The sequence below is a fragment of the Dipteris shenzhenensis genome, chromosome 13 (genome assembly GCF_047967505.1).
Source record: "Dipteris shenzhenensis isolate YYH24624 ecotype China chromosome 13, Dip_SZ_1.0, whole genome shotgun sequence".
In the NCBI taxonomy this organism is placed as follows: domain Eukaryota; kingdom Viridiplantae; phylum Streptophyta; class Polypodiopsida; order Gleicheniales; family Dipteridaceae; genus Dipteris; species Dipteris shenzhenensis.
In genome coordinates this window covers 56,595,655-56,614,212 of record NC_141608.1, presented here as the reverse complement: position 1 = coordinate 56,614,212, position 18,558 = coordinate 56,595,655, and the positions used below count along the sequence as shown (strand labels likewise).

Here is an 18,558-nt window from a genome sequence, read left to right as displayed (position 1 = left end):
AAACTTTCATGCTTGGAAGTTGTTCTTGTCAAGCTTTTCAGTGACAATCTGTGAAAGAGCATCAAATGCCATTACAGAACACTGCAAAAAAACACAACTTTTGCCTCACAAGGGTAAATCTGCAAAACTAACGAGAGTGGTATTTGACTACACAGTCACTTTCTAGTGACGATTATGCATCAATAGGCAATAAGAATGATTCTGTCACTCCTAATATCTTTGTGCACAGGTATACGATGTAATTTCTGTGATAACTTTCACCAATCTGTAGAATAGTGGTCGCACGGTAAAAATAGGGTACTTTTTTGAGTGCCTGCGGAAAACTTTCACCACAAAAACAAGCCTCGAAATGACCTCGAATCAAAAAAATAATTTCACGGAGGGCTTCACCTATGCCCGTAGCATATACTACTCTCTCGCTACACCGCAAAGGGCATCCCAATCTGAGACAGTGTACTCTTGCACTTTTCGACTGAGCTACCTGCAGAGATTTGCTCCCAAACTCGAAAAAAAAAAAAAGCAATACTGATCCTCTTACTAGGATACCACGAACTTGGTTTGCTTTCTTGAGATCCTTACCACAAACCAAGCTCTGATACCATGTGAAGAGAGTGGGAGAGAAGGGAGGAGTCTTACTTGCAGCTTTCTCACATACACAATGGGAAAATATGCACAAAGGTGGAGGCTGAAAACAATTTTCCTATTCTTAGTTGTAAAAGCAAAAAAAGAACACTCTCTTAGTACAAAAGAATAGGTGAACCCTATATGTGGGTCTCAAACCAATCTCAACTAAGGTGGCATACTAATTGAGCCACTAACTAGAGTACATAAAGATAGCTATCATCCAGCTATTATTCATGGGCGGTGTACCAAGAGTGTACCAACCGCATCTCCAGCTAACAAGTTGGTGATATAAATGCACAAGGGTCACCCTGGCATATCACGAGTGGAGCTCGATATCTCAACAATGTTTCGATAAAACCCAGCTTGTACAGAGATCACTGCTCATAGATTTAGAGAAAGGGTTTAATAAACCATTGAGATCATTCATAAGGCCTACCCAAGTTCAAAAAAGTAAACAAAAAGGAATCCACTGGAAATAGTGTGAAGGAACCACACTTAAATGTGCATTATATCATCAGCATTGAAACTATCTATATACCTTTGTAAGACTAGAATATGTCCAATCTTACAAATTCATATTTTTTTTATAAGACCAAAATTCTACAAAGCGAAAAGAAAATGAAAGAGAAGAAAAACGAGCTAACAAAATTTTTTAAAAACAAAAGGTAGATATACTTAGCAAGCAAAGCAAGGCTTATGTCGTCATCAGTGCCCAAGCATAAGCAGCTATACTAGATTTCTAAAGACTCGCGGAGTCTCTTGCCCAAACCTAATGCTTACTAAAATACATCAATTAAACAAAAAAAAGTAAAGAAGAAAGGTAAAAAATGACTTACAAAAATAAACAAAAGAATTAATAAGCAAAAGAAAGCAAAAAATCAGAAATAAAATCTCTCTCTCTCTCTCTCTCTCTCTCTCTCAGAAACTATCTAAATCAATGTTTTTATTCTCCATCGCCATCAACTTGTCACTTCAGCTTGTTTTCTAATGAGTCTACAAATAATAGAAGTGCAATATAGAAGATTTTAAGAACTCTAGAATATGCAAATAAGGGATCATCACACTCCTATTCCAAGTACATTGAGAAATGCACCATGGGGAGCATTCATATCTTCAACAACATGCAATAAAAAGCCATTGAGGTGGCATATACATCCATCTGAGCGGGTGATGCATAGTGCAAAAAATTCCATGGTCTTATATCCCCATGAAGCAATAAGCTCTAGCTCTAGCTAGTCGGAGTCACTTCGATAATGGGACATCTAATTGTGAAGGGTGCATATGATCTCCATCAACAAGTGGGTGACCATGTCTTTGGGATACTTCTAATGATCTACAAGAATCTCTTGCACCAAATCCTTCAAAGAATGAGTTGCAAATAATCTTACATACTGACACCTTTATAGATGATGGCATGTCACTATAGAATGTGATGACAATGTAGGCCAAGTCCATTCCCAAGCTAGCAGGTGAGACTAATTTACCCACAATATCAAAGAATCCCATCTACCCTCTTGATATGTAAGAATATCAATCCACTACCCCTTCCCTAAGCATCTAATCACAAACTTGAGAAACCCTAAAGCTCAGTAATTTGGCATCTTCATTATAAGAAAATTGTATGTCCTTACCAAAAAATCATCGCCTACGTTTCAATCAACTCGATTACTCTTTCTTTGGGAGGCTCTTGAAGAGTCAACAAAAATTCCATTAGAGGGGTCATTATGTGGTTCCCAAGCTTGAGAAGCTTGCACAAACGTAGTTTCACGTCAACAAATTCTGACATCGTTTTCGCCATGCTCTTTTTCAACTGACTGCTTAGCATAAGTGGAACGAGCACATCCCCCAAGGGTATTAAGACAAGTTGTTTTAATGTCCTTGCAAAGTGTAAGGTGCATCGGATGCCAGATGTTACACCGAGGAACAAGAGTTCCCATATTTGCATGTGGATGCTGTGTATGTGAAGGAAAAATGCACAATGGACATCCGCATCCTTATATCCCACCATCAGGTCAGCACCAAACCTTGCAAGGGTCTTGGAAATTTTATATTTAATGGCCTTCCAAATTATCAGCTGGATCGGATGTCATATGTGACACTGTGGAACAAGAATGCACATATTCACAGGTGGATGCTACGGCATATGAAGGATATATGTGCAACGGACACCAACAACTGTATATTCTACCATCGGATTAGCACCAAACACTGCAAGGGTCTTAAAACAAGTTTTTTTAATGTCCTTGCAAAGTGTAAGGTGCATCAGATGCTGGATGTGCCACCGGGGAACAAGAATGCTTGTATTCGCATGTGGATGCTATGCATATGAAGGAAACAAGTGCTACGGACACCGAGATCCGTACACCACCCATTGGATCAGCACCAAAATTTGCAAGGGTCTTAAGAAAATTCGTATGTGCTATCGGGGAACAAGAATGCTCATATTCCCATGTGGATGCTATGTATATGAAGGAAACAATCGCAACAGACACCGAGATCTGTATACCACACCATCGTAGCCACCTAGCCCACATGGGAGACTTTTCCATACAAGGGCATCCACTATGGTTGACATCACAAGCACTATCTCCAAATCCATATGTTCTTTCTTCGAGCACCATTTGCAATGCTTGGTCAAAGCTCTAGGAATCTTTCTCAGTCAACGTCATTCTCACTTATGATCTCAAGCTGAAAGAAACAAGTTCAAGGTCAAGTGCTCCAACCCCTTTGTGTACATTACCCACCTATTGACTAGATAAAGTCTCATTGGATTCCTTATTGTTCTCCAACTTCAAAGGCTACCATCTCGACCATCGCAAACTCATAGTGGTCCCACACCATTTCACAATGAAACAAACTTTTTAAGCTTTCTCTACCTGCATCAAGCTATCCACTTGTTGCAATGACACATTTGGTGACTCTTCTAATCCATGGCATGGATTCATGGCATTTGTCACAATATCCAATCACATCTAATAGCATCCAAAAACATTCCTATTAAGCTCGTGCATTCTCCTCAAGGAAACCAAACGTCACTTGTGGCCATAAGGCCTCTGGCCAACTAGAGATGTTGGCCCACTCAAAGAGCCTCAAATACTCACCTTCAAGCCTTGGAAAATAAAAACTTTCACCATTTTGACATAGTATTACATCAACAACTAATTATGCCCACAAGGCCATTGAAGTAGTGAGCTACTAAGTGTTTATGAGATTCTACGTCTTTTGCACCCTATTATGGAGTTTCTCCAGTCTCCACTTGTCAACAACACAACTCACACCCGTACTCATTGGTGGGCCAACCCTTGGATATCATTCATGTTGTGAAATTCTTCTGTGTCACTTATTTATCCAATATCGTTCTAGTAAGCCATGGATTTCTAGTGCAGAACAGCTCAAATCTTTGAGTGTTGTACAAATTTTTGCTTATGCAATAGTAATGTATTGTCCACAGCATTGGTTGGCTTCTATTTTGGAGAGTATAATTACTTGATGCTTCTATTATCAGAGATGTAGTCTTTGGTGATCGATCTCTTCTATAGGTGTCTTTCATGTAGGCTATGGCCGATTTCTTTTTGTGTGTTGGATTTTGGTAGCCGTCACTACATGTGTCGACTGGTTTCTTTTGTGAGCTCCAATGACGTGGTATCACTTGAGGAGAAGATCATGAATCCAGTATGACTATGTTTGTGTAGGCTTATATATTAGGTGCTATCCTTGTCAGCTTCCTTCAACCCCAAATCAGCCTCAGATCTTGTGAGAAATGAAAGTGCAGAAGCATGGACTTGCTAAGGGGGATAGAAGGGATCCATAGCTAGCGGAGACTAGCAATGCACGAGAGAGGAATGGAAAGTAAGACTGAAAGTCAAATCTGAAGCAAAAGTACTGAAGTTGACTAATGTGACTGAATTGACAATTAACAAGTACATTTAACCTCATTTTATATCAAAGGGATTGCCTATCTTCTCACACTGCTACCTCATAGATGAGGTCACCCACACACCTAGTCCACCTGCTCACCTACCAAACCAAGGACTCATTCGCACATACACCGTAGGAGTCAGGACACTCTAGACCTAGTGTTCCCACACCTTGGCTATGACTTTTCCCAATAAAACTACCCTCTTTTGCCCCTCCCACTGTAGCCATTTTTGTCCAGCCATCTTCTTCATTCATGCTCTCCATTGGCTATTGAATCCTCTCCAAATCAGGTTAGCCACTATCCACATCAAAGGTTTTTAGATCTAGGGGTTGTAAGTATATGTTTTGAGCTTTTATTTACTCTTTACCAAAGCACACTTTTGCCTTCATATTTCGTCAATTTTCGCCTTATTTTCACTAAGCGAGTTGTAGTCCAGTGCTGAATTGAATTCTCTGTTTGCTGGCTTTTATGTTAGTAATTTCCTACAGTAAGAAGAGTTCTAGAGATTCTAGTTTGGTATTAGAGCTTTGATTTGAGTTGTTTTTGCATAAAGTTTTTTCCCTTTTCCTCCAAAAAAAAAAAAAAAGCAAAAGCGGTACATGAAAACTTCGAAAATGAGGATGTAGCAAAATCTCATAGAGACCTTTGTATGTATTTGGAGTACTTTGCAAGCCTTAGTTCAACTACAAGAGGACGAGATTCATGATGATGAGTAAGCACTAGTTTAGAATCCTCAACCATCTACTTCTAGAGTTGGTGAGGGAAAGAAAGTTGCAAAGGTTGACGATGGTGCTGTTGTCATGACCTATATGATGAAATTTGTACTATGCATGGAGATATGTCCCCAAAATGAAAAGTACCATGGCCACAGTTGAGAAAGTATAGTCCTAGAGTGGACCTGCTAGACACTTCTAGGTGACAGCGGTCAGCCAACCCTACTTTTGAGGCCTCTTGTATATATAGTGGAGGCCAATCGCCCTCTTGGGAATGGCCTGGAAGATTCTAGCCAAGGCCATCAGCATTAGATTGGTAGTCTGAATCAAGGAATGTGGCTGGTCCTAAGAAAGATCTCCTAATGAATGATCCAATCGATGAAAATCCTAGAGATTGAGATACTAGGGGTCTTGATGAGATGGAACCTTGTCTCCTCTTTGGTTGAAAGCAGCAGGGTGCAAGGCAATTCAACTACCACACCAACAACGATGGCGGTCGGTCCTTCCACGTGTATGCCGGGAACTATTAGAGTGCTAGTGTTTTGCAACCCATTAAGTGCCATCGACCCTCCTACAAGTTTCATCCCCATCAAACATCGAATGGGTATGCCGGTGCATCCAAACACCCTCTTTTTAATATGTGCACATGTGTGTTGGGCATGGTGAAAAGAGGGTGTTTGGTCGAAACGCCATACCCATTCGACGTCCAATGAGGAGGAAACTTTGCAAGGGGATCTATGGTGATGGGTTAGACCCTTGTGCAAAGTTTCATGGTCATCGGCCGCCAAACATCCATGGCAGTGCTCCCAAACACCCTCTTTTCCCTATGTCCACATGTGCGTTGGGCATGGTGAAAAGGACACCGCTTTACCCATTCAATGTCTATTTGGCCGCACCACTATACCAATAAAAATTACCATCAATATATCTAAGACACATAAGCGATAATGAAAATAGATGCCATTTTTTGGGTTTTACCATATCTATAACAATAACTAGAAGCAATAACATAACCATAACCATAATCAAAACTACCATTTTTTAACCATAACCCTAACTAGAACTAAGATCAACCATAATGAAAACAAATGTTTGATAGCTAGGAGCATTAACATAGCCAAACCAATTGCATTATCGTAATAATATCCATAACCAAAGCATTGCCATGATCGTGACCACAACAATAAAAACTACCATCACCATATCCAAGACATCAATGGCGAAAAAACAAGCATTCGATAAGTAGGAGCATTGCCATGATTATGCCCACAATAATAAAAACTACCATCACCATATTGCATACACGTTAATCATAATGAAAATAAATGTTTGATACCTAGGAGCATTAACATAACCAAACCACTTGCATTGCCATAACAATATCCATAACCAAAGCATTACCATGATCATGACCACAATAATAAAAACTACCATCACCACATCCAAGACACATCGACGGCAAAAAAACAAATGTTCCTAACTAGGAGATTAACATATCATAACCTTGATCAAAACAACCACCATTGTTTGGGTTTCAACATGACCATAACCATAACCAAACGAGAAGCACTACCATAACAATATCCATAACTAAAGCATTGCCATGATGGGGACAACAATTGATTCTCATTTTTGTGTCTTGGATATCGTGATGATAATTTTTGGATTCCCATTTTTGTGTCAAAATGAGAATCCAAAAATTACCATCATGATATCCAAGACACAAAAATAAAAATCTAGTATGCGACTAGAGTGGATGCAGATATAATGAGTATCCATACTCCATGGCTCTGTCACGCTACTGAACATCAACCATCAACTTATCTCCCTTGGTTGACCTGGGAATGAACAATCGCCCAAAGCCCCTCGCCTTAATCTGCCTTGGTACCATGAGCAAAAATTACCATCACGATATCCAAGACACAAAAATAAAAATCCAATGTGCAACTAGAGTGGATGTAGGTATAATGAGTATCCATACTCCATGGTTCTGCCACACTGCTGAACATCAACCATCAGCTTATCTCCCTTGGTTGACTTGGGGATTAAAGCACGCACCTAGAGCATGGTGAGACAAGATAGGGCAATATCTTCTCACTATTGAATTTCAAATTGGTAAATCAAACATCTCACTTTATGTGACAAAGACATGTAAGGGGATCATGTTGTTAGTTCTTGGGGTGCCAACTCAATAATATGTATTATGTTATTAGCCTTGTTCAAATTAAAGGATATGGTGTTGAGAGTTCACGCTCAACCTCATGTGATCATGTGTGCATAGCACCATCACGTGATCATATGTGCAATCAGTTTGAGCTCTATTTTGCTTTGCTAGTTGGGAGTATCCTTTTGTTTGTTCATACCCTCTTGCAAGCTCGCACTAATATGAAGTGTAGCCAAACAAGGGAAACCAAGTCTTAATCTCTTCATACAAAGCCCACGTCTTGGATATAGCTCTAATTTTTATAAGGGCATGCCTTCATGTAACATTCTTATGGTGATGTTCCTCATTCAAGACATTGGTTGAATGTCCCGTGGTCTATCATGAAGTGTATTAGCTCTAATAGCATGCAAATTTTTGTATAAATGTATGCTTATGCGAGCATACATTGATACAAAGTTCTACACCCACTATTGAGTGCTGATGACGTTACAATTTCTCACAAGACCAGAGGATCTCGAGAAAGATAGCGCCTAACTTCTAAGTCTTAGGAGATGTGGGACTAAAGCTGGTGCAGAAAAGTGGAGCTAGAGATGCCAAAGAATAAAGTAAGAACTTCTTTTTGCAAGCCCAAGGGAACCCCAAAAATAGTAAGTCATACACAACATGTCGTGTGTGTTATGCAAAGCCAATTGCAAAATGGGCTGACTAGCTAAATGTGGTGCAACTTTCTCCATCCCTTTGCAACATTGCAAGATTCCTCACAGAATGTGAGATAGTTGAAAGGGAGTGTTTGGCACCTCGCTTGTTCAATCTAGGAGCCTCTAGGACTCTAGTATTAGAAAATACCTCAAAATGATCTAGATGTGATATGCTAAGACAGTTCATAACCGTGATAGAGGGTGCTAGGGCATACCTTGCAAAGCATGTGTGTCTACTTTGCAGTTATGATGGTCTATCATTTTCCAAAATTTCCTTGCATCATTGTTACCCTTTAAGATGGCCCAGGTTGGTCGAGATGTTGACGTAGGGGCGAAGGAGATGGCACTGTTCTATTGGCCAACCACGCCAAACATAAGGCAGCATTCAACCTTGCCTACATCTTAAAGATTAGGAGCAGAGGCGCTGGCCTTGCGGCCCATCTCTCTACATATGAGGCACTAACCAAGGCATGAGACCTCACATTCTTGATAGATTTTCATACCAAACCCATTACAACCTTATCATGCACAAAGACTTTCTCTTTTTTTGATGCATTGTCATCTGTTGCCACCAATACTATTAATGGCACAGAATATGAAATTGTGCCAAAATGGACATCGTTACCATACTCAGATCATGACTTTGAATAAGCAAGATACATTGTCGTAGAACTTCAATAGTTCTTCACCAAGATACTACGGTATTTGGGGTGAGGATGATAAGCCACATTCTAGCCAAAATTATATTGCGCTCAAGAAAACAATATTCCTTTTCTACTATGAATTAGCACAGGAAGATGCCTCATCGTTACAATAATGGACACATCTCCAAATAATCAGCCTCGGGTTGCAAACATGATATGTAGCAATAGAAGAAATCAATTTCCCTCAAGCGAAAAACACAAGGTAATTACGATGCAATCTTAAGGATTGGAGAGCCAAATCGATGGAGTATAGTCATGGAAACAAAGGCAACAGAAACGACACACAAACCAAAACTGTATGAAACTCCAAAAGAAACTACACGAACGTAGTCATACTGAATTCACAACTGTCTCCTCAAGTGATACCACTTCGTTGGAGCTCACAAAAGAAACCAGTCGACATATGTAGCGAAGACTACCAAAATTCAATACACAAAAAGAAATCGGCCATAGCCTACATGAAAGACACCTTTAGAAGAGATCGACCACCAAAGACTACATCTCTAATAACACAACCAAGGTGGGTAGAGCCACATTGCTCTTCCACTCTGTTAGGCAGTCTCTCACTCAATTCTTTTTCTCTCAAAAGAACAGATCTCTCCTATATCTCTCTCAGTGAAGGAATGAAAGGAACAAGAATTCTTCCATAAGAAGAATTTCGATACAATCTCTCACTTACAAGAATGAAATCTCTCTCTCTTTCTCACTTGAAACTATCATAAGCACTCAAGAAATAAACAAAAACATGGACGGAAAAATCTCTCACATGAACGGAATTCTCTCTTTCATCAACAGAATGAAAGGATGCTTATTCAATCACTCTCAATCAATCTCGATTTATCACTCTCTCTCACGTGGATCACAATGCCTCAGCGGAAGGCAAGGTAGCTCTGATACCATGACAAAATATGAAGAGGGGAGAGGAGAAGAGTGGAGATGAGGAGAGAGGGCACAGCTAGAGAGCACACCACAAATGACTAACTGTACACTAGATTTATTTGAAAAAATAGAATATATACAAACCCTTTTAGGGTTAGGGTTAGGGTTAGGGGATCTAACCCTTTCCTTTATAGCACTCTATAAGGGTAGCAATCCCTCAGTTTATCATGCGGCTAAATGATGGCATTGAGTGACAAAATCTTATTCCAATGTGGCTTAAACATTTACGATTTCAATCTTCAAGAGTTGCCATTGCCATTTTCTGCATAAACCTAATCCTTGAATCTACTCCATCAATGTCTCAAAAGTAGAGGGGAGAAGCTCAAGAGTGACATTCAAGGTATTTCAAAAATCAAAAGGATATGCAACATCATCAAACCCTAAACACAAAAAGGCCCATATGAAGTTGGAATACGAAGGCTCGGGGGGGGTCACTCATCATATGTAACCCTATCACGTGAGTTCAACAGAAGGATATTCTTTATTTCTAAAATTTACAAAAATAAATATACATAAGGGACTATTTAAAATAGTTTTGGGAAAAATTTACAGATTTGTATAGAAAAGGGGTACATTTTATTAATGAAAAATTTACAGATAAGGGATTTTAGAAATAGGCCTTGAACGCACGTGGTATAGAGGGTTTATCTTCATTACTATCACCTGTGATGATCAAATCATCAACATAAATGACAAGCAGCATAATGCCTTTCTCTGTTTTTCTCACATAAAGTGAGAAATCTGCTTGGAAATCTGAAAGCCAATAGTGATAAGATATTGTCCTATCTTGTCAGACCATGCTCTGGGTGCTTGCTTCAAGCCATACAAGGCTTTCTTCAACCTGCAAACAAACTCAGGATGAACAGCATGAACATAACCTAGTGGCTGCTCCATATAGACCTCTTCGTGCAAATCACCATGCAAGAAAGCATTCTTTACATCCATCTGATGTAAAGATCATCCCTTTGCTGCAGCCATAGCAATGATTGCTCTTACGGTTGCCATCTTTGCAATCAGACTGAATGTTTCTTCATAATCAATGCCATATGTATGTGCATACCCCTTGATAACTAATCTTGCCTTGTACCTATTCATAGAAACATCTGCGTTATGCTTCACCTTATAATCCCACTTGCAGCTAATTCCATTCTTGTCTTTAGGCAAAGGTACCAATTCCCATGTAGCATTTGCTTCCAAGGCATCCATTTCTTCATCCATGCCTTTCTCCCATTTTTATTTTTCCATGGCTTGCTCAAAAGATGTGGATTCTGGTTCATGTATCACTTTGACCATATAGGCATACTGAATGGCTGTAAATTCATCATATTTTAGCCTATACATAGGATACCTAGCTCTGGTAGATCTGCACAAAGGCTTACTACCAGGTGCTCTCAAAACATCCCTTGTCTTCTTTACTCCAGGTGTAACAATAGAAGGAATACCCAACCCATCATCAAGGCTCTGTTCTGAGCCACTGAATTCGCCATCCACATAAGAGTGACCTGCATTCACATCAACCATGGACTGATCTACTTTCTCTTTTGCTTTTTGTGATACTTGCATACCACTATCTACATTGCTTTGAGGAGATTCTCCTGATTTCAATCTGCCTGTCCATGGTGAAGTATGTAAACCACTGCTAGAGGACACATGTTCACTAATATTTTGTGATTGCTGTTGTGAATTCTGTGCAGCATTACCATTTTGTGCATCTACATCATCAATCACATCTATTGGTTTATACCAACGGCTCATCTCATAAAAAATATCTCTGCTCACTGTAAACTTACGAGTAGAAGGGTTATATCATCTCTACCCTTTCTGCTGCAGAGAATAACCAATAAAGATGTACTTCTCAGCTTTTGGATCTAACTTGGATGTCAACTCATCTGGCACATGAACATAGGCAATGCAACAAAAAACTTTTAAATGAGAAATATCTGGTTTCCTACCAGTATACCTCTCCTCTAGTGCCATGCTATGTATAGCTGCAGTGGGAGTCCCATTCATTATGTAGACTACTGTAGCAACTGCTTTAGCCCAATAATAATCTGGCAGGTCTTTTTCATTGAACATGGCACGAGATACCTCTCCAATATGTCTGTTTTTCCTTTCTGCAAGTCCATTTTGATATGGGATATGACTGCATGAATATTGCGGCTTTATGCCATGCTCTTGCAGGAAACTTGCAAACTCATTTGAGAGGTACTCTCCTCCTCCATCTGACCTTAGGCATTTTATTTGCAAGCCTGTTTCTTTTCCAACCATAGCTTTAAAAGCTCTGAAATGTCCAAACACTTCACTTTTCTTTTTCATAAAATACACCCAAACTTTTTTGCTATAGTCATCAATAAAAGTAACAAAATAATAGCAGCCTCCAATAGATGCAACTTTAGTAGTCCACACATCAGAGTGGATTCCCTCAAGGAAACCAAACGTCACTTGTGGCCATAAGGCCTCTAGCCAACTAGAGATGTTGGCCCACTCAAAGAGCCTCAAATACTCACCTTCAAGCCTTGGAAAATAAAAACTTTCACCATTTTGACATAGTATTACATCAACAACTAATTATGCCCACAAGGCCATTGAAGTAGTGAGCTACTAAGTGTTTATGAGATTCTACGTCTTTTGCACCCTATTATGGAGTTTCTCCAGTCTCCACTTGTCAACAACACAACTCACACCCGTACTCATTGGTGGGCCAACCCTTGGATATCATTCATGTTGTGAAATTCTTCTGTGTCACTTATTTATCCAATATCGTTCTAGTAAGCCATGGATTTCTAGTGCAGAACAGCTCAAATCTTTGAGTGTTGTACAAATTTTTGCTTATGCAATAGTAATGTATTGTCCACAGCATTGGTTGGCTTCTATTTTGGAGAGTATAATTACTTGATGCTTCTATTATCAGAGATGTAGTCTTTGGTGATCGATCTCTTCTATAGGTGTCTTTCATGTAGGCTATGGCCGATTTCTTTTTGTGTGTTGGATTTTGGTAGCCGTCACTACATGTGTCGACTGGTTTCTTTTGTGAGCTCCAATGACGTGGTATCACTTGAGGAGAAGATCATGAATCCAGTATGACTATGTTTGTGTAGGCTTATATATTAGGTGCTATCCTTGTCAGCTTCCTTCAACCCCAAATCAGCCTCAGATCTTGTGAGAAATGAAAGTGCAGAAGCATGGACTTGCTAAGGGGGATAGAAGGGATCCATAGCTAGCGGAGACTAGCAATGCACGAGAGAGGAATGGAAAGTAAGACTGAAAGTCAAATCTGAAGCAAAAGTACTGAAGTTGACTAATGTGACTGAATTGACAATTAACAAGTAAATTTAACCTCATTTTATATCAAAGGGATTGCCTATCTTCTCACACTGCTACCTCATAGATGAGGTCACCCACACACCTAGTCCACCTGCTCACCTACCAAACCAAGGACTCATTCGCACATACACCGTAGGAGTCAGGACACTCTAGACCTAGTGTTCCTACACCTTGGCTATGACTTTTCCCAATAAAACTACCCTCTTTTGCCCCTCCCACTGTAGCCATTTTTGTCCAGCCATCTTCTTCATTCATGCTCTCCATTGGCTATTGAATCCTCTCCAAATCAGGTTAGCCACTATCCACATCAAAGGTTTTTAGATCTAGGGGTTGTAAGTATATGTTTTGAGCTTTTATTTACTCTTTACCAAAGCACACTTTTGCCTTCATATTTCGTCAATTTTCGCCTTATTTTCACTAAGCGAGTTGTAGTCCAGTGCTGAATTAAATTCTCTGTTTGCTGGCTTTTATGTTAGTAATTTCCTACAGTAAGAAGAGTTCTAGAGATTCTAGTTTGGTATTAGAGCTTTGATTTGAGTTGTTTTTGCATAAAGTTTTTTCCCTTTTCCTCCAAAAAAAAAAAAAAAGCAAAAGCGGTACATGAAAACTTCGAAAATGAGGATGTAGCAAAATCTCATAGAGACCTTTGTATGTATTTGGAGTACTTTGCAAGCCTTAGTTCAACTACAAGAGGACGAGATTCATGATGATGAGTAAGCACTAGTTTAGAATCCTCAACCATCTACTTCTAGAGTTGGTGAGGGAAAGAAAGTTGCAAAGGTTGACGATGGTGCTGTTGTCATGACCTATATGATGAAATTTGTACTATGCATGGAGATATGTCCCCAAAATGAAAAGTACCATGGCCACAGTTGAGAAAGTATAGTCCTAGAGTGGACCTGCTAGACACTTCTAGGTGACAGCGGTCAGCCAACCCTGCTTTTGAGGCCTCTTGTATATATAGTGGAGGCCAATCGCCCTCTTGGGAATGGCCTGGAAGATTCTAGCCAAGGCCACCAGCATTAGATTGGCAGTCAGAATCAAGGAATGTGGCTGGTCCTAAGAAAGATCTCCTAATGAATGATCCAATCGATGAAAATCCTAGAGATTGAGATACTAGGGGTCTTGATGAGATGGAACCTTGTCTCCTCTTTGGTTGAAAGCAGCAGGGTGCAAGGCAATTCAACTACCACACCAACAACGATGGCGGTCGGTCCTTCCACGTGTATGCCGGGAACTATTAGAGTGCTAGTGTTTTGCAACCCATTAAGTGCCATCAACCCTCCTACAAGTTTCATCCCCATCAAACACCGAATGGGTATGCCGGTGCATCCAAACACCCTCTTTTTAATATGTGCACATGTGTGTTGGGCATGGTGAAAAGAGGGTGTTTGGTCGAAACGCCATACCCATTCGATGTCCAATGAGGAGGAAACTTTGCAAGGGGATCTATGGTGATGGGTTAGACCCTTGTGCAAAGTTTCATGGTCATCGGCCGCCAAACATCCATGGCAGTGCTCCCAAACACCCTCTTTTCCCTATGTCCACATGTGCGTTGGGCATGGTGAAAAGGACACCGCTTTACCCATTCAATGTCTATTTGGCCGCACCACTATACCAATAAAAATTACCATCAATATATCTAAGACACATAAGCGATAATGAAAATAGATGCCATTTTTTAGGTTTTACCATATCTATAACAATAACTAGAAGCAATAACATAACCATAACCATAATCAAAACTACCATTTTTTAACCATAACCCTAACTAGAACTAAGATCAACCATAATGAAAACAAATGTTTGATAGCTAGGAGCATTAACATAGCCAAACCAATTGCATTATCGTAATAATATCCATAACCAAAGCATTGCCATGATCGTGACCACAACAATAAAAACTACCATCACCATATCCAAGACATCAACGGCGAAAAAACAAGCATTCGATAAGTAGGAGCATTGCCATGATTATGCCCACAATAATAAAAACTACCATCACCATATTGCATACACGTTAATCATAATGAAAATAAATGTTTGATACCTAGGAGCATTAACATAACCAAACCACTTGCATTGCCATAACAATATCCATAACCAAAGCATTACCATGATCACGACCACAATAATAAAAACTACCATCACCACATCCAAGACACATCGACGGCAAAAAAACAAATGTTCCTAACTAGGAGATTAACATATCATAACCTTGATCAAAACAACCACCATTGTTTGGGTTTCAACATGACCATAACCATAACCAAACGAGAAGCACTACCATAACAATATCCATAACTAAAGCATTGCCATGATGGGGACAACAATTGATTCTCATTTTTGTGTCTTGGATATCGTGATGATAATTTTTGGATTCCCATTTTTGTGTCAAAATGAGAATCCAAAAATTACCATCATGATATCCAAGACACAAAAATAAAAATCTAGTATGCGACTAGAGTGGATGCAGATATAATGAGTATCCATACTCCATGGCTCTGTCACGCTACTGAACATCAACCATCAACTTATCTCCCTTGGTTGACTTGGGAATGAACAATCGCCCAAAGCCCCTCGCCTTAATCTGCCTTGGTACCATGAGCAAAAATTACCATCACGATATCCAAGACAACAAATAAAAATCCAATGTGCAACTAGAGTGGATGTAGGTATAATGAGTATCCATACTCCATGGCTCTGCCACACTGCTGAACATCAACCATCAGCTTATCTCCCTTGGTTAACTTGGGAACAAACAATCGCCTAAAGCCCCTCCTCTTAATCTGCCTCAATGCCATGAGTAAAAATTACCATCACAATATCCAAGACACAAAAATGAAAATCCAGCATGTAGCTAGAGTAGATGTAGGTATAATGAGTATCCATACTCCATGGCTCTGCCACGCTGCTGAACATCAACCATCAGCTTATCTCTCTTGGCTGACTTTGGAACAAACAATTGCCCAAAACCCCTTATCTTAATTTGCCGCAGTGCCATGAGCAAAAATTACCATCACGATATCCAAGACGCAAAAGTGAAAATCCAAAAATCACAATGACGATATCCAATACACAAAAATGGAAATCCAGTATGCAACTAGAGTGGATGCAAGGATAATGAGTATCCATACTGCATGGCTCTGCCTCGTTGCTGAAAATCTACCATCAGCTTATCTGCCTTGGCTGACCTGGGAACAAACAATCGCCCAAAGCCCCTCGCCTTAATCTGCCTCGATGCTGTGAGCAGCTGCGTGGTGAATTGGAGCGCTGTGATCCGCACTCCAAGCTGCAGCACCACATGTGAATAGTCCAAGGCAGATTTAATCTCCCCGACATCCACGATCACCGTGTCTTCTCCTTGGGCCCCGCCATCACAATGTGAATTGCTTATCAGAAACAACTGTACTCTCACGTCAAAGTAAAGGTGGTCATAATAACTGACTCTCTGTAGTGATTTCTGCATATTAACTAAGGAGCTGCATGATGCAAAAGCATCATAAGCCCCGGTCTCTTGCACCCAGCTACAAGGGACTGCTGACTTGCTTCATCCTTCTCTAAGAAGCTCTTCATGGTCACCAGAAACTTTGCCAAGTGGTCTTCCTGGGTTCGCTTGCTGAACTCATAGACCTCCCGTAGATCATGTTTCCCTGAAAGCGCCTGATTTGATTTGACAAATGCAGCCAATGCAGGAAACCCATTCCTATGGCAATAGTCCACTGCCCTGTCTGTGATGTCAGCATCAGATTGCATAAGCTCCTTTCCTTTGCCAGGCTCCTCCTGCTCTTCCTCCCAAACCACCACATGCTTTATGATGGTCTTCAAAAGACGGAGATAGGCATTCTCGTTCAACAGTGCTTTGGCAACCATGGCACATTTACGACTCAAATCTTTCAGCTTTTCATCCTCCGAGTCATCTGGGTTCCACTGACAGGACAAAACCATGTGAACCAAATCTGTCCACCTGTTCTCTCAAAATCCTCTCCAGTAGAAACCCGTGGCTGCTCTGCATCCTTGAAAATGCTGCCTTCATCTCTGCCCTGAGCTCGCCTTTGGCCTTCAAAACTGCATCATCACGGCCATGCCCAGGCTTCTGCCATGACATAAGAGGACTGTCATAGCGATTGCGATCCATCCATCAAAGCATTACACGTTCACGTTCGTTGAGCTTGGGCATTTTGTTCCTCAGCAAGGAAACTACAAAGCAATGACCTGATATGCAACATCCAACATATTCCAGGGATGTATGAAAGCGTTTTGGCTGGAAAGCAAACAAACAGTCAGTTCTTAAAGCACAAACGCCGAAATCTATCTCGGAAAATGCACAACAATCTACAAGAATCGGAGCTTTCAGCAAAGCCAGATTAACAGAGAAGGAGCCACAAGATACAGAAAGGGAAGGAGAAAGGATGAGAGGGAGATGTGCGATACCTATGCTGTGTGTCTGATCGGAACTGAAGGGAGAATGGCGAATGCAAAAGGTCGGAAGGAGACAGCCTATACGTCTTTTACATTTTCACACCCATATAAGATGATGTATTCACACAAAGGCCCCTTGTGAACCTTGCCCTCACCACAAGCCTGTGTAAATGTGTCCCCACTACTTTGCCTTTGCCACCACAAGGTCTCCTAGGAGTTTTTGGGAGGGGAATTTGTCTCGTGATGCAAGTTATTTAGCAGGTCTAAGTGAAGGCTCTGCCAAAGAAGCCAAAATTGATTATTTTGCCTTTTTTAAAATCCCTTTTTAATTTGCCCAATTGGCTCCTACCAACACATCGATTAGGAACCCCACTATACTGGTACAACTTTCAGTTCCTGATTGGTTCGATATTAGTCCCCGCAAGTTACGTGCATGCGTCTCCCCTGTGGAGGTTCGTCTTCCACATGCATGCTTCAAGATTTCTCTTCTTAGGCATTACCTACGCTCCAGACAGAAGAAATCACCACCCCGCCCTGTAGACATAGAGATTCCCAAGCTTGGGAGGTCGCTGATTTTCTCAGAGGGATATTGGAGGTTCCTTCGAGCTTCTTCCTGCCTTTGTGAGCAGGGCGATAGAGATGGGTCGGAGTCATGCTTTGAGCAATGGATATGCTACATCGGTCTGCCGGCCAACTCTTCATGCATGAAGGAGACCCCTTCCTAGCTTCCCTCACTGTTCCTCCTCCTGCCTACGTCCAGATGGCCGACTGCAAGCAGAAACAGCAGCTCCTCATCCAAGAGCAGCAGCTCTGCGCCTATACAAGCTTCAAATGTTGGGCAACGAACAGCTATCTAGAACTTTGCTAACTATAAGTTGTTACCTATACTCATGTGCATTCTAACAACTTAGATGTTGATTTTCACTCGAGACGTGATTGTTTTTTATTATTAATCCATCTCCTTGTCTATGCGATGAGCAGGCACATATTTGTCCACCCCTACTTGAACAATGGGTTTTGGCACTTAGGATCCAAACTACCTGATCAGACA

The 18,558-nt window shown here is 40.6% G+C and overlaps 1 protein-coding gene across 1 annotated transcript; it reads right to left on the bottom strand.

The window, feature by feature from the left end:
• Positions 1-16,235: 16,235 nt before the first annotated feature.
• Positions 16,236-17,538, bottom strand: LOC147895628 (uncharacterized). The gene is made up of 2 exons (XM_087384321.1): positions 17,520-17,538; positions 16,236-17,300 (listed from the first exon to the last, which is right to left on the bottom strand). Exon 2 carries the CDS (start codon positions 17,031-17,033, stop codon positions 16,560-16,562), a length of 474 nt encoding a protein of 157 aa, XP_087240447.1. The 5' UTR covers positions 17,034-17,300; positions 17,520-17,538; the 3' UTR covers positions 16,236-16,559.
• Positions 17,539-18,558: the final 1,020 nt, after the last annotated feature.

Excerpts from the sequence above, each read along its gene's own strand:
- LOC147895628 (XM_087384321.1), bottom strand. The coding sequence starts at position 17,033 with ATGGTTTTGTCCTGTCAGTGGAACCCAGATGACTCGGAGGATGAAAAG.